Source organism: Pseudopipra pipra, chromosome 12, assembly GCF_036250125.1.
Source record: "Pseudopipra pipra isolate bDixPip1 chromosome 12, bDixPip1.hap1, whole genome shotgun sequence".
Classification (NCBI taxonomy): Eukaryota; Metazoa; Chordata; class Aves; order Passeriformes; family Pipridae; genus Pseudopipra; species Pseudopipra pipra.
The window spans coordinates 2,013,889-2,041,789 of NC_087560.1; the positions used below are offsets into that span (position 1 = coordinate 2,013,889).

General features: G+C 40.9%; 1 protein-coding gene across 6 annotated transcripts in view; it reads right to left on the reverse strand.

Annotated features, from left to right (window-relative positions):
* VPS13C (vacuolar protein sorting 13 homolog C) overlaps positions 1-27,901 on the reverse strand; it is an 88,034-nt gene that overhangs the window by 21,768 nt on the left and 38,365 nt on the right. For all 6 annotated transcript variants that reach the window (XM_064668342.1, XM_064668344.1, XM_064668343.1 and 3 more), the window contains 29 exons: positions 27,639-27,806; positions 26,933-27,237; positions 26,413-26,557; positions 25,262-25,406; positions 24,260-24,390; positions 23,142-23,311; positions 22,376-22,614; positions 20,943-21,172; positions 20,533-20,625; positions 19,258-19,623; positions 17,397-17,486; positions 16,857-17,012; positions 15,556-15,820; positions 14,583-14,740; positions 13,952-14,073; positions 13,017-13,311; positions 11,242-11,631; positions 10,480-10,584; positions 9,563-9,727; positions 9,083-9,211; positions 7,653-7,786; positions 7,149-7,275; positions 5,237-5,472; positions 4,777-4,927; positions 3,626-3,766; positions 2,445-2,526; positions 2,251-2,320; positions 1,325-1,436; positions 288-401 (listed from right to left, as the gene is read on the reverse strand). In XM_064668342.1, the coding sequence (XP_064524412.1) occupies positions 288-401; positions 1,325-1,436; positions 2,251-2,320; positions 2,445-2,526; positions 3,626-3,766; positions 4,777-4,927; positions 5,237-5,472; positions 7,149-7,275; positions 7,653-7,786; positions 9,083-9,211; positions 9,563-9,727; positions 10,480-10,584; positions 11,242-11,631; positions 13,017-13,311; positions 13,952-14,073; positions 14,583-14,740; positions 15,556-15,820; positions 16,857-17,012; positions 17,397-17,486; positions 19,258-19,623; positions 20,533-20,625; positions 20,943-21,172; positions 22,376-22,614; positions 23,142-23,311; positions 24,260-24,390; positions 25,262-25,406; positions 26,413-26,557; positions 26,933-27,237; positions 27,639-27,806 (5,034 nt within the window). The remainder of the gene's footprint in view (positions 1-287; positions 402-1,324; positions 1,437-2,250; positions 2,321-2,444; positions 2,527-3,625; positions 3,767-4,776; positions 4,928-5,236; positions 5,473-7,148; positions 7,276-7,652; positions 7,787-9,082; positions 9,212-9,562; positions 9,728-10,479; positions 10,585-11,241; positions 11,632-13,016; positions 13,312-13,951; positions 14,074-14,582; positions 14,741-15,555; positions 15,821-16,856; positions 17,013-17,396; positions 17,487-19,257; positions 19,624-20,532; positions 20,626-20,942; positions 21,173-22,375; positions 22,615-23,141; positions 23,312-24,259; positions 24,391-25,261; positions 25,407-26,412; positions 26,558-26,932; positions 27,238-27,638; positions 27,807-27,901) is intronic.

Sequence of the window (27,901 nt, forward strand, 5' to 3'; positions counted from 1 at the left end):
AAGAAAGACATGAAGACAAGCCCATGGAAGTGTATTTTGTAACAGTTTCTGATACATTACTTGGATACCTTCAGGCCAATATCTTATCTGGCTTTCACTATCACATTGACTCTCCCACTTCATGATGGTTAAGAGTCTCTTTGTACTCATGGGTGACAAAGCAAATTTTCCAACAAAGTATTAAATTCTAGAGGACAAAACCCCCACCAGGGATGTATTTACTATAAGGAATTAAGAGATGATTAATATCAGGTGTTGTGTTAACCAAAAATCTCTCTATAGCATACCTTAATTGGAGAAATATGGAAATGTTCAAAGAAGCTGAGCATTGACAGGTCTGTCAGGGAAGACTCCATCAGCTCAGTGTTAAGTGCATCCACATCCTGCTGAATTAATTTAGACTGGGTTTGTCATTTAAAAATGAAAAGGAAAAAAAAAAGGGAAGTTAATCTCATCAGCATATACATAATGTAATTAATCATATATCTAAATATATGTCATATATAGAGAGAGTAGAAATAACAATCATAGTCAAATACAGTTAACTACTTAAATATAACTGTATTAATGTATTTCTTGTATCCAGGGTAAACAAAAAAACCCCCAAACCAACGACAAAAAACCCACACCACAACCCCACAAAAACAAAAAAAACCCCTCCCCACATACACAACAATTCAACAATTTCTGGGTCATTTTTTCATTTTCTATTATCCTGATATTCACTTAAATTCCTCAGTCATTCAAGGTATCAATTCCATAGGTTCTTCATGGTATTTTTTATTTCCTCACAAAATTACAATTTTTATACAGAACATCTGAAAATATAATTCCTAAGAAAAAGAAACTTGTAAGAAAGACTCTTCTATGTCCAGCAGAACAAAATGGGACCTGAGGGTCCACCTATATAAGATTTTATTTAGAGCTGTGAAAAATCTATTCCTTCTACTCTCTAAAGACAAGACACTGTAGACCAACAGACAAATACAAGCCCACTCTGTAAAATCTGCCCTTATTTCTCATACACCCTTAACACTCTGTAGTCACAATTAAAACCTTTGTGTCATCCATTAATGAAACATTAAAAGAGCAGAAAACAGCTACACATACTCAAACTCAGTTACTCAAACTTGTCATTCAGTCATGGGCACAGCCAGTGTTTAACAGAAATACCAATACTAATTGAAAACCATCTTATTATGTCCCTTAATTCACATTTGTGAAATGCAATATTCCCTTATTTAAATGGAAATTTTCAGGAAATTGCAACCCTAAAACCAGGAAGGCCCTGTTCCAGCAAAAATCAATTTTTCTCATACATTACCCTTTGTCTTTCAGCTTCGGGGTCTGTAGATGGAGTGAAAAGTTCACTAAGTGCTCCTAAAAATCCCTGATCAATTTTCAGAGCCATTTCCTGGATAAGAACCATGAAGTACCTAAAATAAGAACACCAAACATGTGTATACTTGGAGAATTTTAACTGAAATATCACCTGCTTGCTCTACAGAACCGAAGCTTTGCAAGATTCACAATCTACAGTATCAACTGTCAGTGTGCACTCAGAAATGCTTATTGACCACACAAACCTGTACTGCTGTAGGTTATTCAACCCTAATACTATCAAAATTTACCTCAAAACCACCACCTAATAATTCCTACATTCCCACATTACAGTTCCAGGTCCTTCATGGATAACATAACCTGAACAACACTTTTCTTCCTCTTATCCAAGTGCCTCTCTTCAAGTCATATTATTGAACATCTATTTTATTAAAATTCACCGTCCTCAAATATTACACCCACACTGGCTGGGTAGAGATATTTGCATTAGAAACCATCAGTATAATGTTTTTGTCTCATTTTTAGTGCAAAAACTCCAGACACAGACATATTCACTGAAGAACATTTTACACTGTTCTGAGACACATTAAGTCATTTGTTGTTAGAGCACCAAACACCCAGCACTGTACAAACAGGCAGACACACAACCCTGGTACTGTAGTACCAGATGGACATCATTCTGATTACTAAAGAATTTGCATAACAGCCCCATCATGTGGTCAGCCCCTATTTTCTAAAAACAAGTTCCTTTCAGAACAATGTTCTTTCACAGGACATTTAAAAATCCAGCCAAAAGTCAAGAGTTGTTTGCATAGGAGAACATAAACTGTAGAGCAAAGTTCCCTTCTAAAATAGATTTAAAATATATTAAATCCCTACAATTGTGTTACACCACGCTGTTAAACTCACTTGAATTGCAGCACTTTGCTGTATTCGTTGAATCTAGTGATGACACTGATGTCAATGAAGGGTTTTGGTTCTAAACAGAACAAAAAAAAGTTAAGGATATGCCAAAACCAAATTGCCAAGTTGCTACTTGGCTGAATAAATCTGATATTGCCATCTATCAAATTCATAATAAATCTGACAAGGCTTTCCCTTACCTGAATCCAAAGCAATCGACTTGGGAGGGAGTACAGGGTGGAACACAACAGGAAACATGGATCCTGGTAACTGATTATCAACCTAAAACATTATGGCACCATTACAGGAATATTTTAGTGACACCATAAACACAATTCCCATTTTAGAAGGCTTGAGAAACTTGAGACTGTATTCAAGAAGAATGCCATCCTTATTTGGGGGGAAGGAGGGCAGAGTGAAAGGACTGCTCTGATTTTATTGTGGAATGGTATCCATTAGTTATAAAAGGTCAGATGGTGGGAAGTGTTGTACAAGGGATGCTTCCAGAGGGTCACACCCATGGAGACTCCCAGGGCTGCACTGAGGGCACACACTGACTGGAACAGTGAAAACTGCCTTCAGCCAAAAGCAAAACCAAGCTGCTGCTCTGAGCACCACATGCACCAGCTGTGGAGATACTGCTGCACAGACATGGATAAAACCAAAGCCCTCATGTGCCTGCTGTCAGAGACTGAAATGGTTAATGATTTATGCATTCCAGGATTGCCAAGGGACTTTTGCAGGCTTCTGCAGGACTTTGGCATTACACCTCTGATGGCCCATCAAAGCCCATCCCTCCCCCTCTGCCAATCTTGAAAGGCAGGAAAAACCCTTTGGTCAGGCCCCTCACGGGAACTCAGCACAGCCCCAGGAGATGTTGGGGGCTCCTGGCATGGCCTGGGACACTAACCATGGATATAATAACTCATCACTTCTTGGAGTGTGGGGGCTTCCCTCCTTCACCCCCAATGGACCAAGGCCACCACTTCAACTCACAGACATGGAAGCTGCAACTCCCAAGTGCCATCGCTGGACCCCGTGGGCGGTGACTATAGACAGCCTTCCACTCTCAGCTTTGCTCTCCCTTACTCTCCTTACCCTTATCCTGGCTTTCCTTTCTCTCCCTTATGCATTTTCCCCCCAGGGGTTACCCCTATGATAGATGATATAGATGACAACACCCAAAATGCTGACATACCTGTTCAAACAAAAGTGTTAAAATGAACCCTGCCTAGATATGTTTTCACACACTGATTATTCAGTGTCGTTTCACTCTAATCCACCCCAAGGGAACTATTGATAAGAACCTGGGTTACCCCCCCTTTTTTCTGGGGTGGGTTGTAACAGCTGCCCAGTGCACAGGCAGGAGGGAGGGTGGTACCTGCAGCCAGTAGAGCTGGGCCCGTAGGCTCCTCTGGTGAGGGGACTGTTTGAATTCCACCTGAATTCCCGACAGGAAGTTCCGGCGGATGCTGCACCTGACTGGGAGACGCATTTCCATGGGAAACTTACTGAAGTTCACCTGGAAAGGTAAGAAAGCAGAGCTAATGCAGACAGAGATAATCAAATGTTCTGTTCCTGTAAACAGAGCAGCAAATAAAACCTGTGGGTTTCCTTATTTCCTGATCTGATCACATGGCTACTGAATTACTCCACACATTCTCTGCATGGAAAGGAACAAAAACCCAAAAGTCAGTCTGATAAAGACATTAAATTGTAGCTTTAGTTGCCCCAAACAGAAACCTCTGTGCCACCTTAGTAACTATTTCTTCCTGAGTTCTATATTACACTGGATAATTACAGATATTCACACACAGCTCATTACTTTCCCAGCTGATGCTTTTAACCTGATCCTGAAATACGAAGAAAGAAAAAGCTCTCCTTTATTTGGAGACAAATATAATGACAGATACAAGGTTTGATACCATGTACTATAAATGCACCACTGCCATGTGCAAAACCTCAGTGTTCACAGCTGAGGGGACATGCATGTTTTGCAAATGAAAGGATGATACAGAAAACAAGGCTGATTCTGGTACCATAAAATGCCTGTGTTGAACTCCACCTTTCAAATACATTAAGTTTATGCATGGAACACAGGTATGGACAACTAATGCCTGAGAGAGCTCAGGTAAGTGAATTAATTTCCAGATTCTGAACACCACAGGCTCCTTTACCATCTCAAGCAATGGAAACTGCAGCTTACTAAGAAGATAAAACTAAGGTTTCTACAAAGAATTTAAGGTAACTCAATGTGAATATTAGATTTACAACTAACATGCACAATACCACACAAAACCAAAATTCTTGGAGATTTTTACTTCATACTACAAGTCTGGATAATGCCTCAATATTGCCTCAGTATCACCACAGTACAGAAACATTGTACTGTGTAAAATGTGTAACTATTCAATTAAAAAGATTGCTTTCTGGTTCTATTTCTCCTAAAACAGCATCTATCCTTACTTAGCAAAGCAGAAATCTGTTTTAGCTGTTGCACATGTTCTGCAAACACTTCAACTCCAAACATACCTCAGTGTTGCTGTCCAGTTTATGCCAACCAGGACCTTGGAAAGCTGTTTTTGAGAGATATTTCTGATAGGCTTGTTCCAACAGGTTTATTTGCTTTTGATTAAATGGTTTCCACTTGTGCCTTGGTTTCCTTTCCCAAACAACACCAGAACTGCAAGACAAATAACAAGGTTAACAATTTGAGGCCTTATACCTCCCTTGTGCATGCAAACAATGTAAAATATTCTAATTTTTCAGGATCAAAAAAATTATTTCTCTAATATAAGCTAAAAAAGGAGGCAGTTAAATCCTATTGGCTCTAATTTCACAACAGGGGTAAAGGCAAAAACCTTATCTTTAATTAAAAAGGTTCCACCTAATTAAATTTGAAATATGTCCCTTTCAACTCTAGTATAAAAATTATAATAAGCTGTCAAATTTTGATTTTTCAAAGGAGTATTTAGACTTCCCCGTGCAGTACCTAGTAATTCCTATGTAAGAGATTTCTTTTTTATTTTCATTGTTAACTAGAGAAAGTCCAAGGCCATGGATGGAGAGGTTTATTTCTTGGTCAGGTTGCTCCAGCTCCTCTGCTTGTCGTGCTTTAGAGACCAAAGCAACGTCATCTGTGAAGAGCAGCACCCGCTGCCGCCCGTCCAGGAAGGACACCCAGTGGATCTGAGTGTTGGCATTGTAAGGGAACTGCCCACAGTCATCCTGCATTGGGGCAAAAAAGGATATTAATGAGTAAATCCATGCTGCTGCTGTATGTTCCAAGCAAGTTGACAGACACACACAAACCAGAACTCAGCGTTCCCCTTGTTTGTTTGCTTTACTGCCTCGTGAGGATTCGGCTGCACCTCGAATCCAAACACTGACAACAAGCTGGAGGTTGGGATATTCCAGTTTGGAATTTAAGTGTTACTTTTCACAACAAAAATGGCTAAAATTAATTGCAAAAATCTTCTGGCTTTCCACCCTAAAAATTCAGGGCACTTTGGCTTTAAGTATTTGCTATTCTTTATTTCCTTGTGAGTTATCACAAACATCAGTGACATGAAGTTAATAAAGATGAATCACTAATTATACAAAGAATTACTAGAGCTAACAACAAAAGCTATCAACTAAAACATAAGGCCATAGCACTAGTATGTAATAAAGGAAAGGAGGGTTTTTTTCCCCTTTTGTAAACTAAACATTCCAGCAATATTTGTGGTTTAGAATAATACTGGAAATCATTAGGAAACAAAGGCCTTCACAGCAACACAAAAGGTAATGGGAAAGAAAGCAATAAATTACAAACCACAAAACAGCAAAACCAGACAACTATTAGGATCTCTGCACTTCAAATGCAGATATTCCTTATTTTTTAATTTGTGAGGCAAAATTAAGATAATTGAAGCCCTTTTCTCAAAAGCCCCAAATAATCATAAATGTAAACATAATTATACAGTAAGGAAATCAGTTTCAAAGTCAAAACATTTTAAATGTAAAAAATTTGACCCAAAAAAGTGTTTATACAGTAAAGCTGACTGGATTTGGTTAACTGAGTTCAGTTGAGTGAAATTAAACCCATTCCCAGCAAAAATGAAACAAGAACTCACTTTCCTGTCCCTCCTTTTAGCTACTAATCCTTTTTAATTTTCTTAACTGTGCCCAGTCAACAGAAAAACCACCTCTGAAGAATTCAGATTTTAGTGTAAGGTGCAAGCAGGCAGCTATTTAGAGACACGCCCATAGGACTTCATTTAGCCCACATTCCAGTGAAGTGAGAAAAACCTTCCTCCATGAATGTTTGCTTCCCATTCTCCAACAAAACACTTGCTCTGTCTTATCCCAGAATTACCTCTGCTTACAGTTCCACTCTCCCTGTTTCTCTCAGTCATTTTCCATCTTGGTCATTATTATTATTTTGCCCCCACTTCACACGTTTTCCTGTTTTAGTTCTGCCTGAGTTACAAACATGGAAATAGTTCTCAGTGAGCAATTCAGAATTCTCTGCTCCATACAAGCATTTCCCACAGGAAGTGAGAGTCACAACAGTGGGGGTTTTCTCCATCTTTAGGGAAATACTTAAGGCAAATGCAGCACTGCTGGAAAACTGGTGAATTATTCATCCTTTCTACTCTTTAGATACTTCCACAGCTCCTACACTTGATGCTCCTTCTTCCATATTCACAAAAACCAGAGCAAATGCAAGCTGCAGTTTGTGTCTGATCCTCTGAATATATTAATCTAAACATCCAAAATCTTGCTGCTTGACAGGAGGCTCAAAGGTCTCTTACAGGACAAGACAGATGTGAAGTTACTGAGGAAGCTTTCTGCCAGGTAGTTTTAACCTTGTAACAGTCCTAGCTTGGTTCAGCATTTACTTCTCCCCTTCTGAAGTTTACCTTCAGTAGGTCATGTTCACCAAAATTTTGGCAGTAGCCCCAAGTCAATTTTCTTGGTTTGGTTGGATCTGTCCAGGCAAACAGGCACACTTGCCTTGGTTTCAACTCCATTTCCTCTTGTAATCCACTGCAGGGTAAAAGCAAAGCAGCAAAATAACAGCATTCACTGGTTAGGAGCAGTGGTGGAAGGGGAGCAAGCAAATCACAGGGCTAAATCCTCCCCCCCTCCACCTCCTGGGGTGAGGTGGCAAGGAGCCAGGCCATCCACTCCAAACAAGGCCAGCTGGAGGTTCACCAGCTCTTGGGGAACCAGGATTTATACTCCCACTGTATTCTCTCCACTTTCTCAAACTGTGAGGAAGACAAAATACTTCATAAAAAGAATATGAGAAAGAAAAGGGGTTTTCATCTCTTTTTCAAGGTCCCATAATGGTAAAAGAGAACTCCTTTCCTCCCCAAGGGTGCCCCCTGGTTAAACAATCAGTGGTGAGCAGTGTCCTGTACCTCTGTCTGTATCTGAGGGAGTCCCACGGGGTGTGGTTCACAATCAGGGCTGGGGCAGCTCCCTCGTGGTAATCAGAGAAGCTTATGAGAGTAGAGTGCTCCGAAACATTCACGTCCACCAGCAAGCCCCCATTCTGCAGAAGGAGTTAGACAAAGTCCAGTATTTGTTCCATACATAAATTCAATTTAGAACAGACTAAACTGCTGGTTTTAGATCAGTCTTTCACTGGCCTCTTACAAATGAAATAAGGAAATGTCCCCTGCATTACCTAGTAACAGTAAGCTCAAACACATTGGTTGCTGACTTTAGGCAGGTATCAGTAGCATCCACAAACTCCTTGTTGATTTAATTGAAAAAATATATTAAAATTAAAGATTTTTATTCAAATAACTTCATTTGGCCAAGTTCAGTAAAAAGTAAAGGTGATAATTCCCTTCACTTTCTGTTACAAAACTTAGTCACATTTAAAACTGCAGGTTCCTGCATACTCCTCAAAAATGTGAAGGTCTAGACAAACTTCAGTGTAAGTTTGTAAAGTACAACAAATATACCAAAGGAACATTAACAAAAAGAGCAGAAAAGTTCTGTTCATTAAACCTCTAAACATTTCATCCTGAGTCTTTCTCCTAATGGCTTCCCAGTATATATAGAAGATATTTCTGAAGCATGTACAGCACCACTTTTCTCGTGTGCTTATACAAAGGAGGTACTTCATGCTTTCCCTTTGGGATTGTCTCTTCAGACACCTTTCTCAAAATGCTCCTCTAGCAAGATAAATTGATTTTTCTGCTACATTATAAGATCTGGAGAAGAGGTGGGAAGGGACACATCCACCTTTGAAAAAGATGTTTCAGGAAACTGGAGAGCTGGATTATCCTCACAATCACTTGCATTTCAGTTAGTTATGATGAGCAATACATCCAAAGCCTTGTCTGAACATGCTACATTTATATACACATTCTGTAATGCTAGGCTAGGGGGAGTTCTGAAATCAGGAAGATTCAGCTGTTTGACTCATAAATTAGTTTGCCCACAAACTGTGTGTGTGTCCAACATGCAGTGGATTACCAAGAAAACAAAAAATACAATCCATTTTAGGATAACTATTTAAACAAACTGAAGGCACCCAAGACATTCCCTCTGCAAAACCCCAGATGTCAGAGGTGTAATCTAAGCATTTTACCATTCTACCATTTGAACTTAATAGCAACAGAGTTGTTCATCTTCTTATAGGGTTAACACAAGTAAATCACCCTGACTACACAGCTACAAAAACATCAACAACTCTGCAAACTTGATTCACCACCTTTTTTATGCCTCAGAACTGAAGGGCAGTGTATACACAGTTTAATCTGGATGATTTTGGTGAGTCATGTTACCAGCTGGCTAAAATGGAGTTTAAGAAGGGAGCACACAAAGGCAGCCTCACCAATTCTTCCAGTCTCAGCAGACTCCCGTTATCCTGGGCGTTAAACAGGAATGGTCTGGATGGGCTCTCATAGCCAACTACTCTGACACAAAGTTCACCAGAGGAGTTTTCAGGCCAGAATGGAAGACACTGTGAAACAAGAAATACATGTGACTTTAACAGTTCCTGTATGTTCAGTACAGTGAGCCAGCAGGAAAACAAACAGGCTGGTGACTATTTCACATGCCTTAGTCCTTACCCAAGTATCTCCTGATGAACACCTCAGCTACATTTACTAAGTTCCCCAAACTGAAGGACTTCATTAATGTACCAACACATGCAACCTGTGCTGCTCAAGTCCCCCTGAGATGTGAGGTACCCATGTCATCCATCACAAGTGACAGCTCCCAGGAGAGAACTGCTCCTTCCTCAAGTGACACCTAGAGACCAGTTGTTTGTCTACAACAACATCCAAAGGGAAAACCACGAAACATTCATTACCTCTGAAGCTGAGATATAATTCCATTTATTAGTTGGAAGAGAGCCATTAGGACCAATTTCTCCAACTTCAAGTTCCAAAGAAGATTTGTTTGCTATTGTGTAGAATGGAGTGAAGGTAACTATCCTGGTCAGGTTAAAACTGCTCATTTTGATGCTGACTCCAACCTGTCAAACAAGGACAATTTGAGCAAACAACCAACAGCAAGCTCAGAAGAAAAGTCAGGATGGAAAAAAAGGAAAAGCCAACACTCTAATTACAAAACCTGGCACACAACACTCCTGGCTCTGAACACCTGAAATAAAAGAACCAATGACATGGAGTAAAGTCAGCAAATTATGCAACACAATTAACAAAATAGTCACGTAACATTTTGTAGCTGTAGCACTTTGTAGCTGTAGCATTTTGTAGCTGTAGCATTTTGTAGTTGTAGCATTTGTGAAGAAAACCCAACAGGAATCCTCTAGAGTAAATAAAGACAACCTAAAATGACCATTACCATCAGAAAACAAAGCTAAAGAATATATGTAAACACAACTCCCCACATATCTTCATTCTGCTTAGTTGTGGAAATGTAGTCTTGGATAAAGACTGAAGATCTAAACACTTGCAGTTATGAATTATGCTGTGAACTCTTCTCTCCATTATGCACATTCACCATTGTGTTTTCAAACAGCCCAGAACTGCACATTTGTTATATAAACCACAATTAGGAATTCAACTGCAACTTCTGTTGGTGAAACTACTTGTTGACAGGTGCAGACCTGAACAGCTGGGGCATAAATGTTATTACCCTAAATGTTAAATGTTTCCATGCCTTAAAAGCAGTGGAAGAAGTGAAACGAAGGCCTTAATGAGGGAAAGAGTCAAGGCAAAAGAACCCCAAGAGAGCTTCCTAAAACACAGAAGGATATCTTACCAGGTAGTCCATGCTATTGGCTGAACACCTCACACATCCATAGCTTCCTACAGTATCAAGGGAAAAGCTGCTGGACCAAGTGCTGGTTGAAATACAGAGCTGGATCTACAGATAAAAAACAACAACATGCAAAGTAATTCAATAAATTCACTGTAATCCTACAGTTTGTGCATTATGGAGTGCAATCATATCACATGGAGCAGTATAAAGACAACACATCAGTGCTTTCAAAACCTTCTGTAAGTTAAGATAACCTTAGAAAGTAGTATCATTATTCATATTCTGATTAGTCCGTGCCTGAGTTCTGGAGAAGATGTTACAGTACAAGGTAGAAAAATAGAGGAGCACTCATTGTCTGCTCATGGCAGCACACACATACATGGCAAAAAGCCTACATTTTGGGGTGCTTCACAAACTTGAAGAGGTGGGAGGAATAAACAGTGTTTCTTCAACCAGTTTTTCAACTACTGTTGGGTAAGAAGAGTTATTTAAAAGGAATGAAGGGCCACTTCTGAAAAAATCTTCTACTGCAGTACTCTTTACTTGACCATGCAACATCACACCAAAACAAAAAAAATCAAAACTAAAGAAATGTGTTTAACACAAAACAGAGTATTTACAGTGTGCATTTTAAATGTCAAAGTACCAAAGAAAGCAACTGCCAAATGAGAGTCTTTAGACTTAAAAACGACATAAAAATATTCTTTATATGAAATATCTGTGTGTTTCCCCCCTCAGAGCAAGACTTTAAAATCAGCATACCTTATTTTTACTAAAAATGTTTTTCTTTTTAAACGAGAACAAAACAATGTCTCTGTAGTCTGCTGGATGCTTCACGTGAGTGTCTTCAGCTCGGTACTGGAGAACACGGGAGGTCTTGTTGATGATCCAGTAGGGGCTGAAGACGGACAGGACGAGGCGGCTGCCGACCCTCCTGGTGTGGATGTGCACGTCCACCGTCAGGGACGCGGCACAGTGGGACGTGAAGCACACGGGGAAAAACTCAGGCATCCCATCATGGATTTTAAGATGCCCATTCCAGTCTTTGCCTTGATACTTTAACAGCACAAGCTCCATTATTTCTCCACTGATTCTGGAATGGAAGACGTCTGCGGCGCTCCCTTCAGTTAATTCCCGGGCTTCTGCTGTTCCCTGGAGCAAAAGCAGAAGAGGCAAATTAAGATTTTAATATATAAAATTAAGGCATTCAAAACCCAGCATTTTATTCTCTTGCAGGATGCAAATTTCAGATATCTCAGTACAATGTGTCCTAATCTCCCATCACTTTTATTTGGGACTGATCCTCTGAATAATGTGAGATCCATTGCACTTTTCTTGCAGGACAGCAATAAATTCTTAATTAATTCTTAGTTCTGGGTTTCAGGAAGGCAAACTAGTTCCAGTTTATTCCCTGTCTCCACTCACTCCCTTCTCTCACCCTCCCTCCTCCATGATTTCCAAAGGATTTTGGCAATGAGTTCTTACCCAATGCTTACTCTCCTGGGTGTAACACTGAGCAGGACAGTGCTGCAGATGTACAGCCAGGGCTTTTCCCACTGAAGATCACCCAAGGCAGAAAGCCAGCAGCTCTGCCACACTATTTAGCAGCACCACTTTGCTCAGGCAGTAGCATCCCATAACAACAGCTTTCCTAATTTTTCCTAATAAACAGTGTATTTTACTGTCTGAAATAGTGGCCAGGCTTCATTAGTCTAGGGATGTGAAGACAACAAGCACAGACCCATCTAGAGGTACAGTGACTTGAATTACTACTACAGAGATTTGAATTATTACTTTCTGGCTCCTCAGCCAAGGTAATTGCACTCTGTCCTACGTGCTGTGACTCCAAGTACTGAAGGACACTGAAGGTAAGGAAAAGTGGGAATAGTGCCATTAGGATGTTGCACAGAAGTGGAAACAAGATCTAAATGAATGCCACAGCCAGTCCTGCAAACAGGACAGACCAGAACAAACAAGGGTGGTGGTTCCAAATCCTCACATCTGTTGTATTTGCTAATATCACTCAGATTTCATGAAGAAATATTAGATACTGAAAATACTGCATGGAGAGGGAAATGGTCTGTGTAGCATCCTGCAAAAATTCTTCCAGTTTGTGCAAGGATGACCCCACAATAATCATCAGTAAAGAATCAGTGTCAGAATGGAGAGAAGCTGCATTTTCTATATGAAGAAAAGCTCTAGCAATTGTAGATCCTCTGTCTTATGCCTCTTCTTGAGAAGCAAAAGACATCTTGCAAAACACAAACAGTATCTCAGAAGAACGTAAAAGAAAAAGACCAATCCAGTACAGGATTCATATTTAAGGAGCAAGGCAGAGTTGGCCAGGTACATCCAAATTCCAAAAAATGAATCCCCAGAAGTCCCAGAATCAATCCATGATGTGCCTCATTCATTTACAATATAAAATACAAAACCTGACTTTCATTATCTTACACGCTACATTCATCTGCACTTCTAAGTAAATACAGTCGTAAAATTGAGTAAAGGATTTACAAATAAACCCTAAAATAACTTACCTCCAGTAAATATCTCAAGGAGTATGGCAGAAGATTCCTCACAGTGAGTGTGGGGTACAGGTGGATAATGTAGGCTGGATCCCACTCCTCCTCATACGGTGAAATAAAACTGAGTTCATCAGGTACAGCTGTTGAGCTGATGATCAGAGGCAGGAAATTGGTCTCCATGGCTGGGCACTGTAACAAGCACTTCACTTCAGTGCTCCTGTGCAGCTCCTCCCTCCAGGCAATGTAAGTGGTGGACTCTCTGAACTGCCCCTCGAACACCCCCGTGGGCTGCACATACAGCTGACACCTGCAGGAAGGGGGCAGGAAGTGGGACACAACAGATTTGTATTGACAGACAACTTCACCCACTTTGAAGTCATTGCTAACACTCTACAGCACACTCACTACCCAATCACACAGTCACAGAATCAATCAGGTTGGAAAAGACCTCTGAGATCATGGAGTCCAACCTTTGACCCAACCCCACCTTGTCACCCAGATCATGGCACTCAGTGCCACATCCAGGCTCTTCTCAAACACCTCCAGGGACGGTGACTCCACCACCTCCCTGGGCAGCCCATTCCAATGTTTAATAACTCTCTCTGAAGAACTTGTTCCTGATGTCCAAGTTAAACCAGCCCTGGTGCAGTTAAGACCGTGCCCTCTTGTCCCACTGCTGGTTCCTGGGAGCAGAGCCCGACCCCACCCGGCTCCCCCCTCCTGGCAGGGAGTTGTAGGGAGAAGGTCTCCCCTGAGCCTCCTCCTCTCCAGGCTCAACAACCCCAGCTCCCTCAGCTGCTCCTCACACCACTTGGGAAAAGGTTTTGGATTTTGGGGTTTTATCCTGGTCAGGAAGACTTCCAAGTGCAAATTCAAGCTCCCCCAGCAATGCTGTATTTGTGCATCAGACTCCCAGAGAGCAGCCCTTCAGAGCAAGGAAAGTTTACCTGTAGGAATGCAAAGGAACATGGAATTCTTCCTCTGGCCTGGATATGCCAATTGCCTCCAGCACCTTGGAGCCTTTAGCCAGTTTATAGATCATAAATGGGATGGAGAAATGGTTCTTGATCTGGAATCAAAATGCAGAATTTTCATTGCATTTCTGTGGTACAGATTTCTAAAGGAAAAAGGATGAATAACAGGAGGGAAAAACAGCAATAGCAGATTTAACCAAACTCTCTAGAAAACAGACTTTATGTGTCTTAAAACAAAATAATTATGAAGGAGACAATACACAAGCATATGAAAAAAACTCTTCATTTTAAGTCCCACAAAATGAAAAACATGTTTAAAATGCCAAATTGTATAAAAAGTATCCTCAGTGTTGAGGATATTAGAAAGCCAAAAGGAAAAGGAAAAAAACGGATTTTCCATTTATCAGGAACACACACACACATACAGAACACAGATCAAAATTCATTTAACAAATAATTGGCCTTTAAGGAACTTCTTGGAAAAGTTACTAAAAAAAAAATCTCAAAAAAAAAGTTACTCAAAAAGATCTCAAAAAAGGCATTAAGGAAGAAAGGCCAAGTCACTCATTGAAGAGCAGTGCCTGGGTTTTGGGCTGGTTTGTACCTGCAGAGGGGACCGTACAGTGATGACCTTGTTCCCTTCTGTGGCATCAATCTGGACAATGATGGAGTCTGAGTGGCCAGCAAGGCTCCTGACGTTGTACAGCCGTCGGCCTGGCTTGGCTATGGGAACACTCAGTGCTTCTTTATATCCCTGCAGCTCTGATCCACACAAACAGACCAAAATCTCAGTCAGGCAAAACAAATCACACTACCATTTCCTATCTGAGCAGTTCCCAACAGTTCAACAGAACCCAACAGTTCCCAACAGCAACAGCCAGGATCAAAGTTCTCTCTGGCAAAAGCATCTGAAATGGTACTTGAGTACCACTGAAGGAAAGCTTTAAGGTCCAAATACTCCTCAAGACTGTAACTTCAGATCATGATTTATACATAGCCCAGGAAATACCCCAAGCAGTAAACACAGGTACTTGTTGGGTGAGTTAATGAAATGCAACACAGAACATGGTCTTTGTATCAAGGCCAAGTACCTTCAGATGGGATGGGATGGAAAGGAAAAAACTCAGGAGATTATGTATTAGTAGCTGTTGTATCCCATTCTCTTTAGAGTGTTTTCTGGCAAAGCTAAAAACCAGAAACATAACTGCTCTTGAGTAGCTGGGTAACTACAGGAAGCCAAGTAGTAGTAAGGGTAGGGGAAATGAAGCTCCTGTTGAACAGGAGCTGGAATGCACAGGTCTGTGTCACAGTGTCTAACATGGTCTACCCATGACTCCACTAGAATGTTGTCCATTTCTCCAAAAGGGGAAGAAAAATTATTGTGCTTTTTACTCTCTGAAAAACTGAAGAAAAGGAATTTTACAAGTTTTTAACAAGTCCAGTAGCTGTTTTGTGGGGTTTTTTAACTGGCATCAGTACTGCAAAGTGGTTCCAACCCCATGTACTCGACATGCATTTCCACCTCCTGATTGAACCCTGTGACCCCGTGGTCCCACACCCAGCTCCCCAGCACAGACCGAAATTCAAGGAGAAGACGGAGCTCTCCTGGCGGAACAGCGCTGACAACCTCCCTCGCTGGGGAGCTTCCAAGGCAGAGTATTCCAGCTCCATGCTCTGCCCAACTTCTATATCATTCAGCTTTTCTTTGCCAGTGGAACCAACTATCCGGAAACTGGAGCTGGGAAGCACTTTGAGAGAAACACCCAGGGCATTTTTCACTATGAAAGGGGCTGTCTCTTTAAAGGAATAGTCAAACGTGGATGCAGTTGCCTCTGAAAATGCCTGGAATTAACAACAAATAAAAAAATGTCACACATAAATAAATATAAGATATCCAGAAAGGCAGTTCCCAGCAACTATCATTTTACAGAGGGGCAAAATTATATATAGCAAGACCTATGTTTTGTAGAGCAGTATTTCAGGGAAATGAAGGTTACTTCCAGAGAATTTAATTTTATTCTGTGGTTTGCAGCACATGTTGATGCTACAATAAGCATTCCTGCTCCTCACTGGGCATTTTTCCAGTTCTTGGGTTGTAAGAGAAACATAAGATCTGGGACAGAGAAGTCACAAGGACATGGAACATGTACATACTTCATATTCAATCACAACTTATGCTTACAAACGTTTGTTTGGTTCCACAGAAGCCACGGGAACTGACTGCCAAGAGAGACTTACAGTATTAGCAAGTACTTACAGAACTGCTACAAAACTGGTTTTAATTTAGAATTAAAAAATAAATAGGCATAAGTCACATTTTGTAAAAACAGTTTAATTTAGTAACCAAAATTCCTTCACCCCCTAAAAAAAAAGGAGGGAAAAGCAGTCTAGATCATTCATAAGCACACCTACTATCACAAGAAAAATAGGGGGAAGAAGTATTTTTAACACACTGGACAATCTACTCCTATAGTTTCAAGGCCAATCCTAAAATGCACACTTTTCTTAGTATTCAATAAAGGAGAAAAACTGGAAAGGAAGGTAAATTTCTCCTTTAATATTTCAGAAAGAGCATTGTAGCAAATAGTTGTGTTTATTGGAGCATTTCATTTTCATTTGGCCTGCATGTATGACCCTTCCTTAAGTCCTGCATAAGCACATTTGTTGCTCTAACACAGAAGTTGCTTCTTTGAAAAGCTTAGCACCACCTTTTTGCCAACCCTAAAGGACTAATCCCAGTAAAACTCCTCAGCCCTTCTAGGTAACATCTGGCAGAGCTGCAGAACAGCCACTGACTTGTGACTGGCAGCCAATAAACTTCTCTAAAAAAGAAAAAATCAGAACTTCCTACAGAACCAGATAATTCAGTTAGAACTACCTTGGCCAGGTTACTGAAAACAGCCAGACAACACTTGGATATTGTGATGTTCATTGTATCCTTGGAGGAGATGTTAATGAGAGTTTGTGGCTCAGGAAGGACAATGAAATCATCCCCAGGCATCAGACTTCTCTCTTGGACAGGGTTAGTCTTCATCTGAAAGAGAAGTTTCCTTAGGCCTTTATGAACACACAAGTTACTTTCTCCTGTGTTAAAACAGGAAAAAACTTGACCTACACTTGACAATTTCACCAAAAAAGTACAACTTGTAAAGCTCAGATGCCTTAAACAAATATGGATATTTTATACCAACACTGAAGGCAAGTTATTTTCTTTTTGTCCATGCATTGGACAATTAACATTATTCAGAAAAACCTTAAGATGTCTAAAGATTGATTTTTTTTCCCCAAGTGAAACTGCACATCCCCCTCAAATCAACAACATTCAAAAGGTCAATGTTCTGCCACATAAAACTTTAAAGAAATTAAAAAATAGCTGCCTATTCAAACCATTTCACATAGTTTCAAGTAGTTTACATACCTCCAGTTTTAAATTCCATTGCTTCTTTCCTCCTTCAATTCGTTCAATAAGTGGTTCCCACACTGCATAAGTTTCATTGTAATAATGAATCTAAAGATATAACCAAAATTAAACAAAAACAAAGGACCAGGTTCCTTCCAATAGAAATTATTATGTAAAACATTAATAAGAAAATAATTAAATTTGGAGGTTCTAGCATTAACTTTTAATGGCTTAAAAATTAATACACAGAAATGCAACATATCATAAATTTTTCCCCAGTAAGATCATTTTCGAAGAGTTCGTTTTCTGGTTGCTTTGAGAGCAACCACACATCCTGGTAACACTGTATCTTTTTTACACCTTCAATTAACATTATCAAGTCTCCATCCTCTCCTACCCTGTTTGAGAGAACGACTTGGAGGCCAGAAACTTCAGAGCCACGAGTACTTCACTGCACTGTGAAATAACAGTTAGTCTGAGCAAAATAGTCTCAGTCTGGCCCACTGGAACCATTCCTCTAACTCAGAGCAAACATCTGGATTTCAATGCCCTTCAATCACCTCAAATCTGAATAGAAGTTGTGGACTCAACAGTTCTGGATGTTCCCAAGTGCTGGGTCCTGCCCTTGGGCCATGACAACCCCCTGCAGTGCTACAGGCTGGGCCAGAGTGGTTGGAGAGCAGCCAGGCTGGGAATTCGGATGGACAGGAAGCTGAACATGAGCCAGAGTGTGCCCAGGGGGACAAGAGGGCCAATGGATCCTGCCCTGGATCAGGAACAGGGTGGCCAACAGGGCCAGGGAAGTGATTCTTTCCCTGGACTCAGCACTGGTGAGGCCACCCCTGGAGTGCTGTGTCCAGCTCTGGGCCCTCAGCTCAGGAAGGACATGGAGGGGCTGGAGCAGGGCCAGGGAAGAGCAACAAGGCTGGGGAAGGGACTGGAGCACAAGTGCTGTGAGGAGAGGCTGAGGGAGCTGGGGCTGTTCAGCCTGGAGAAGAGGAGGCTCAGGGGAGACCTCCTCACTCTCTGCAACAACCTGAAAGGAGGTCGTAGTCAGGTGGAGGTGGGCTCTGCTCCCAGGCAACTATCAGTAAGACAAGAGGGCACGGTCTTAAGCTGTGCCAGGGGAAGTTTAGGTTGGATATTAGAAAGAATTTCTTTCCAGAGAGGGTAATCAGCATTGGAATGGGCTGCCCAGGGAAGTGGGGGATTCTCCATCCCTGGAGGTTTTTAAGATAAGACTGGATGTGGCATCAGTGCCATGGGCTGGGAACCACGGCGGGGTTGGATCAAGGGTTGGACTTGATGATCTCGGAGGTCCCTTCCAACCCAGCTGATTGTATGATTCTGTTCTTGGATATATATTTGGTAGACTGACCAAATATAATTCAGGTGGAGCTGAACTATTGCACAGAACAGCTCCACACGTGGCTGTATGGAATTTTACCATGCTGCCTCCATAAATGGAGATTGTACCGTCTTGGAATGGGATCTCCCTTTGAGAACAGAGAGTAATTTCTATTGTAACATTGAACACAGTGCTACAGAAACAAAAAAAGGTGGGCAGTAATATGAATATTCAAGTAAGCCAAGCTCAATGTTCATATAGCAAAACTTGAACATGAAAAAATAGTAGAGAAACAGAGAGGGTCAGATGATTCCACGTAGCCACTGCCATTAAAATCTACTATTAATTGCAAACTTCCTGTAAAAACCATGTTATGCTTGGTCACACCTGCCTGACTGCTAAAGAATTCCTAAGAGCATTACAATTTAAACCTATTACTAATTTAGCACAGACAAAGTGTACTAAAAAGTTACTTGAACATCAGGAGACACGCAGAAGTGTTTTAAACTGCTAACAACTGATCCCACGCACCTCCAGCGACGTGTCAGCAGTGACCTCCATCAGCGAGGACCAGTTTTTAAGGACACCTGAAAATGCAGATTCCACCAACAACAAAGGGACAGTGCGATGGCCCAGGCCACACTCCAGGGTCATCTGAACTGATTTCACCACAATGTCGAACTTCTCCTGTTTCACAATTTGTTCCCGGTCCTTATAAGTTTCTGTTGCTTCTGTGGCTACATCGACCCCGAGGAACCAAGCGTTGCACTCGTCTATGGGCTTCACTTGCCACAGGTTCTCAGAAACTTCAGCTGCTCCTCTAGAATCCTCCTCTGCTGCCTTGGGTTTTATGGCAGCCATAATGGTAATGACAGTATTCAAAATTATGGGCGAGATCTTGAACAAAGAAAAAAAAATCTTTTATTAAAGTACAAAATCTACTATAAATGGAAATAGCAAATGTTACAGGCCCTCGTAAGAGATGCAACTTAAATTCCAAGGAACAGAATCCATTCATGGACCTCCTCTTGTTTTCCTCTCCTGCAAAATGTCCCAATTCCTCCCTCACAATCCCACAGGACCAAGAACAAAATTCTCAGATTGGAATTTCCCTTTTGCCAATATGTGGTACTCCCATAGCAGCAGCCAATATCCACCTTTTCCCACCATGCTGAAAAGCTTTCCTTTGTTTTTCAGATCCCTGAGGTGTTCACAAAAGCCTGTGGGCAGAGTTCTGTACCCCACCACTCCAACTGGCAGCACAGTACAACTGTCAAAGGATTTCTGCCTCAGGAACAAGGGACTTACAGTTAAAGGTTCTTCATATCACAAATGCCTATTTGGGAACTTTTTACAGGAGAATCAGCAACTCACATCCAGAAATACCTTCACCAGAGACACAATTATTAGCTTACCTGTTAAGAACAAGGTATTTCACATTGTGTACCATTCTGGAAATCATGTTAACAGCCTTATATCATCCATGTACCTGGGGGTGTGTGCATTCTTGTAAGACTAACTGAAGACAAAAATAGTGGTGGTGGCAGCAGGGGGAAAGGTTATTTCATAACTTGGGAAGAAAGTGGTAGGAGGAATCCCAGAATCTGAAGTATTTAAATGAGTCCTTTTTGGTGAAGGGACTGTCAGCACAAGGAACACATAATGGCTTTTTCCAACATGGAGCAGCTCTAAAAATGTTTATTTCTAGAATTAAACTAACGGGGAAAATGCAAGTTTTAACCACCAAAAACCAAGCTACAGTTTGAGAAGCAGCTGTTCTTCCAAAGACAGTTTTAATAATCTTACCTTAATAGTAAGTTCTTCTATTGTTACTGCCACAGTCTGTAATCCTGAGACATGCACCATATTTTCCATGACCAAAGAACATGGTCGTAACACCTGAGTGAAAAAACATCACTTGATTATTAAGGTGACTCCTGGAATCCAAACATTTCAAAAGGTCTTGTACTTTTTTCATTCCATAGGCCCAGGGCATGCTGACCCCATAAAGTAATGACACATTTCAGAGCAACAGCATTTTTTCATGCACTGCCACACATTCCAGCATCCCAGTTTGCACAACAGCAATTTTGTACTGAAGACTAAAAGTCACTGAAATAAAAACTTTTGACCTAATGCTTAAAAAATGCTTAAAAAACAGACAAAACCCAACACACAGACTGATAGTGCAGTCAAAAAAACAGTGGTTTTCTTACAGTAGTAACATTCTTGTCTTGTTTTTCTTTGAGAAAGGCACAGGCCAACACTTTGAAGCCATTTACTTGAGCAGTCATCCTCTGTGCATCCCTTCCAGATGTCAGAGAAAAGTCACATTGGAAGGAAACTTTTAAGGCAGGAGCATCAGCATTGGTCAAATTAGCAACAAATACAACTTCTGGGTCCAGAATCACAGCTTTTACTGTCATATTTGGCCGTACAGGTATTTCTGTGAAAATAAATTTTAAAAAAACACCCTTGAATATAAAAGGTTTGAAAGCATTACCATGTACATAATACTGAAACCATGCCTGGAAATTGCTACCCAGTTATAGAGGTACAAATTTAACAAATAATGTCTCAGTTTTTACAGGAATACACTGCTGAAACTCAATATCACAGTGATCAGAAATGAGCAGCAAACTGGTCAGAACTTCAGCTCTGAAAAATTGCTCAGTGCTGTAGAAGGACAGGATTAACTCTGCACACTGTAGTCAGTCTAAGCCCTGCCTCTACAAAGGCAAGCTGGAAATAGTTATTTTCTGGCTCAGCACTTAAAGTGACTCACTTCTTTGAGTGAACACTTACAAATCAAAACCAAATTATCAATACAGAATTTCTTGTCTGAATATGTTTGGTCTCCAAACAGAGGGAGAGAATCATATATTCTCTCAGCTAAAAGCAGGACGCTTTACCCTAGTGATGGATCAATCCCTTTGGTTCTCAGTGAGAGGTGGGAGCCTCCTGCACACCAAACTAATCACAGGGGTTACTCCTGCCTAACACTTGCTGGAAATATCAGAATATCAGAGCTCTGCCATGGAACAGGAGCAGAGCTCTGTTTGAGGCTCAGGGCACTACAGGAAAAGCAAAGGAAGCTGGACATGGTGGGTTGCAGCCACCAACACGTTTGGGTAGTCCTGAACATTCCTTGCAAGTGCCATTTTCCTGGAGTATCATCCCTCCTCCACCACAGGACTTGGGCACATCTCCAACAGGGGAAGAGGAGAGCAAGTGAACTGCTTGCTCTCCTCTCACCAGGGCAGTTCATCAAACCTCAGGGTCACTCCTGGTGCTCTGCCAAGGTCCCCAAAAGAAAGGGAGGGCTGTTGGGAACCAGCCAGACAACACACTCCACAGGTGAGGTCTCACCACAGCTCAGACAAGCCCAGCAATCACTTCAAACCAACAAAATACTCTCAGAAATGGTCTTTCTTGCCCTTGTTTCATCATGCTTTACCTCCAGTCTTCAACCAGAAAGAGGAAATCAATATACACTGTCAGTGGCCAATTCCCACATTTTGAAGAATAAATTCATTTCTCAAGTCTGATACCAAGACAGCATCTTGAAAACTTTTGGAGGAATTGTTTTCAGTGTGAAGTCTTGCAAAGGAGGGGAACGGGGGTGGAGGTGGAAATTGGTTTTACAGACCTGTTTCTGGCTTGGATTTCCCAGAAGCAACTTGCTTTAATTGGAACTGTGCAGATCTTTCAGTTGAGGATGCTGGCATCGAGTTAATGAAAAAATCTGCTACTGTCAACAAAAACTCCATACTGGCACATATGTACAGCTTGTCAAGGACTGCAACAACTCCAGTTCCATTTTTATCCTGCTTATACCTTATATCTATCATAGAACTGTCATGTGTGTCATCTTTCTTGTCTATCATTCTGGAAAACAAGTTTAATAAGAAACATTTCAAACATGGATCTAGAAAAACAAGGATACATAAGCAGTGCCATTTTTTCTCCCCATAGTGTTTATAAATAAGAATTACTCTACAAGCAATCAGTGTTTCTTCCAGAAATAAGAGGGTATAGACTTTTTTAACAGAGGAGTAATTTCAATTTCAAATTAGTGCACTACACTTTTGGAAGTGGCACATAAGAATCACAGAGGAGTTTCAGTGCACAGAACTCTGGCTGAGGCTGGGTACTCTCTACTCAGCTCTTCTACACCATTTACTGGAATCTGCAAGACTCCAATATTTTTTTTTGTTTGGATAACATGGGAAATCAACATATAAAAGCAGAAACTTGCTTACCATGACTAAAATTACATCATTCATTGCCCAAGCACACAGCATGACAGGCCCCAACTGCCAGCACTGCTGGGTTTCGTCAATCCCACGAGAAGTGAGGGACAGGAGAAGGGACCAGTCCTCCTCAGGAGCTGGAGGCTTTCCATTCAAACTTACCTCGCAGTCACGTTCTGAATTCCCTCTCGGAGATCATCCAAGGTACAGGCCTTGAGTTTAACTTGAATGTCCATGGAGCCATCTGAGAACATGTCCCCAGCGGATGCCATGAGGTGCAGGCGCAGTTCCCCGAGGCGCAGCCTGTCGCTGTGCACGGGGAGCAGAGAGCTCTGCCCAGGGAAAGGGGAGGGCAGTTAGCACAGAGCAGAGCAATGAGCACGTTCCCCTTGCTGCATTTTGAGCCCTGAATGAAGGATCTGATCAGCCTGGTGCTGTCATCAGCCCTCCAACCATACAAATCAGTCCCAGAAACTCACTGAGGAAACAGAAAAAGCACACTGGGCTGCAGTGAAGTTGTTTCTTCACCACAGTGCTGGCAGTTGTTGAGAATGTCTGACTGCAGGATAACCCATCTGAACTCTAGATTCCCTCCCAGAGGACCCCTCCACTCTCATCACACTAACTCATTTACAACACCTCAGCAATAAGTGGAAACCATACGAAGGCAAAATTAGAATAAAATCCCATTCCAGTGTCTTTCTTCCCTGTGATGCTCATTGCACAAGAGCTGCTTTAAAATTATACACAACTAACAGTCACTATATACAAAGACATACAAAGTAAGCACCTTCACAGAGTGTATTAAGTCATAAAAACAAGGCCCCATTTCACATCTTTCTCTTCTGTTTTGAGCACAGAAAAGATGCCCAGGATTGTTCACACCTGGGGATATGCAAGAGGAAAGTATGGGGCATATACACCTTGGATCTGCTTGCTAACTGTACAGGCACCATGCACAGCACTAGCACCATCTGAGCTAGCAATTCCTGCTCTTCAGACTGTCATGTTTACTTTGGATAACTGGAATCAAAGCTTGAATGACCAAATCAAATGCTGGGTGGGTTTGGTTGGTTGGTTTAGTAATACTTTTCAGTGTGATTTTTGGAAATGCACATACATTCTTCAACTTAAGGACATTCTCTGCCCAAGAAACCTCAAAGCTCCACAAGGAAAGCATTACAAAGCCAACACAGCTGATGCAGCTTTGGTTTGCTGTCCTGAGTTTTGTCCATGGGAGATGCCCACCCCACCTGTATGGTAAAGGTTTGGTCACAAACCTGATTCTTATCACTGTTGTAGAGAATTACGGAAAGGGACTCAAAATTGAAGTCAAATTTAAGTGCTGTATAACATTCCACAGAAGACTGAGCTGTAGAAACACTCTTTTGTTCAGAAGCAAGAAGAGGACCTGGTAGTGAAAAGAAGACATTTTTACATTTCTTTAGAACACTGGGTTTGGGGTATTTTTGCTGTTGGTTTGGGGGTTCTTTTGTTGGTTGTTTTGGTGTTTGGTTTTTTTTAAGTAAGATCACAAAGTCACAAGAAGAGGAAACACTCTAAACCCAAAGACTACTCAAAACAATTTACACTTTTAATTCCTCAACATCATTTTGTTCTAGTCCTACTCTGTCTTACCTAGCACAGAGTGGTTTAAGAACCTTTAAGAAGCTGCCATTAGTTTTCTGCAGTTCTGCATTCACTTTAATGAAGAACTACACAAAGCACCAAGTCTGCTCAAGAGGTTTGCACTACTCTTCCTTCCTGTTTCTTTCCATAGTATAGCAACTCAACTATTAGTTAGACAGCAATTTCTGTTAAGTTTGTTAAGTTCTTAACATAAGAATGTTAAGTTTGGGGCAAAAATAGGTTTTGGCAAAGTGTTAGCAATATTTCATCCAGAGATATGCAGTTTACATTAACACACTGTCTGAACACTCCTGTTATCCTCAGTTGTTATAACTGTGCATTAACATTGTGGGGTAGATGATTTGGCATTTTTCTTTTTTAACCACCTGCACCTGAGAAGAGCCATTGATATGGACTGAAGAACACCACCCTACAGAAGAAGAATCACAAAAACACGCTAAAAGCTTCTGACCATCAAGAGCTCACACTCCATGTATGTGCACACATCCCTATTCATAAGTGTTCATGTACACAGTACAAATGCAAGTGAAAAGAATTCATATGCACACATTTAAGTGCTTCAGATAAATGTGAGGTTTGGATTTACAAGTAGTCCTCTGCCTGAACATCCTCAGCCTTTGAACTGAACATACCAGATTCATGGGGAACTTTCCCTTTTTTAGGTATCTGCATGAACTCAACGTTCTCTTGCACAGCAGTTGGTTGGGAAGAAGCTCCCCCAAGGTTTTCAAGCAAAATTTTCATGATAACAGTCAGATCATCTTCACTGAGTGCAATCTGTAAAGTGATAAACCAAAAACTTCAGTTTGGGTGACAGAAATAATTGGCCCATTTTTCCTATAGAATGTTACTTGTTATGAACAGGAGTTACAAGAAACAACACTCCATATGATAACCCCTTTCCAGTCTTGTAAAGGATCTTTGCCTGCTAAAAATGTGAGTCATTGATGAACATATGCACTTCTAACAATTCAGTAATCCCAAAACAGCACCAGATAACATTAAAGCCAAGGCTTGCATTGTCTACACTAAAGCAACTGTCCTTCAGTAGGCCTTCAAGGAGTTAATGAATGTGAATCCAATAATAAAATTACAGAATTGTGCAAAAACCAAGTACTAATAAGTGACAAAATGCAGTCACTTAGGCCATAATACAGTGTTAGAAGTATTTTTGCCACATTTGGTTATTTTTGGTTATCTCTGTGCTTCACCAGTGCTATATTTGGCCATAGCACAGACACAGGAATGACACAGGGCTCTGGAACCTGTGTCACTTTGCTGTCATTTTGTGTCAATCAGTTTGCTCTTACCCATTTAAATCCATATGGGTAATGTAGGAAAAGAAAAAGCGAAGCCCTCCCTCTGCAAAGATTTCAACCATACTTTTAAATTGTTGTGAATTAGATACCCCTCCCATTTCTATAAATCTAAGAAACACTCAAATAATCTGAATGTTGCAGGTGAAATTTGAAGCATTAAATCTAGTTTTTAAAAGCTAACTCAACAGGCAAGCTCAATGATTTTACTGACTACTGACTCAAGGGATAGCTCCAATAGCAAAATAAAACTAGGTTTTATTCCATTTGCACACAGCTACACCAAAACTATTCATTATACAATACCAAAGCTCCAACAGATCTATAAACTGGACAATAAAGCTGGAAGTCTTTTAACATTCCTAGAGGACACACACTGAAATGAGTTTACAAGCTCCTTAACTAAGCTGGGTACTATTCTGAGAAGATGTAACTTTTGATGTGGCTCTGATGTGGCATGGTATTACCTGCATTGGCTTCAGGTCTCCTTTGATACCAATTGTTGGGCATTTATGATACCATGCTGCTGCTAAATTTCTCTGGACCAGTAAAGTCAAACTCACAGGACACAAAATTTCAGAGTCTGGTTGAGAATCTGTGGAAATGATGCACCTAACAAAAGACAGGGAAATCAGCAGAGGAAAAATATTCAGCAGTTGCAGAATCCCAAATAATATCATAGCAATCTAGCAGAATATGGGCATAATTATTAATTTAAAAATAAGTATGTGTGCTCACATGTGCTTACACCCAGGGATGTACTTTAGATGAACTCAGTTACTGTCCTATCATTCCTTTCTCTGCAAGAATTTCAGAGATTGTGTTCCTCTAAAAACACTCCTAAACTTGGCTTGGGGAGGTTTTTGGTTGGTGTTAGTATGTTTTCATTGCCTATCATCTTTAAGTAATAGAAAAATGCTGCAGATGGAACACAAACACGTTTCCTTTACGAACACTTTTCAACTGAGAGGAGAACTCCACGTGTACCTCGATAATTTCAAATGGGTCAGCTGCACATCCATGCTGTCAATGACTGGAGGAAGAGGAGACTCATCTGAAGACACCAGCTTGAATTCATTCTGAACTCTGATTAAGCCAAGATCAGCCACCAAAGCGTTATATGAGGCTGGAGATTCAGGAATAACTATAACTGGAGCTTTCAGGTTGACATCCATGGAGAGGCGGAAGCTCTTCCTGGCAAAGTCCTTCATGCTGGAAGCTGCCATTTCTGCTGCCTGGGCAGTCACTGCAGTCAGGGCTTCCTGGGCTGTCTGGAAGTTGTTCAGGAAGTTCTGTGGAGAAGAAGTGGAAAAAAGTAAGAGTTCCATGAAAACAAGCCTCTCAAAAAAAGGTAAAATGTAAAATTAAGAAAAATAGTCCAGCTGTGGTATAAATATGAAACTCCTCATTTAACCACACAGGTTTCAAAAGACAAAAAGGTTCAAATCATGCACAAGCTAAGACATTGCTTGATTATTTTTTAAGATACTATTAAAGCTCTCAACCCCATTCATTATTTTTTTTGTCATCCTTCTCCTTATTTGTCACTCTTCTAAAAAACACTTCTTCAGCAAAATACTTCTAGGTGCCTGTACACCAGCTCAGCACAAGGGAGAGGTCAAAAAGACCTGGTTACAGTTCATTTCATTAAAAACTTCTAAAGTCAAGAAGAGAACTTGAACTAATGCCTTACCAAGAGAGACATGAAGAACTTGTGGAGGTAAATGATCTGGATGCAGCCCACTTTCAGAGACATTTTGCCATCCACCCTTGACATGTCAGTGTAGGCTTCCCCTGCAGTGGCATCTGGGTAAAGGGACACGTGAAACCTGAACACTTCATCTCCCATGATGGACACAGCCTGCAAGATCAAGTCCACACAGTTAATATTTCCAGGCAGTCATCTGAAACAAGAAATATTTCCCCAAAAGAAGAGCAACTGCAACTTCTCAGCAG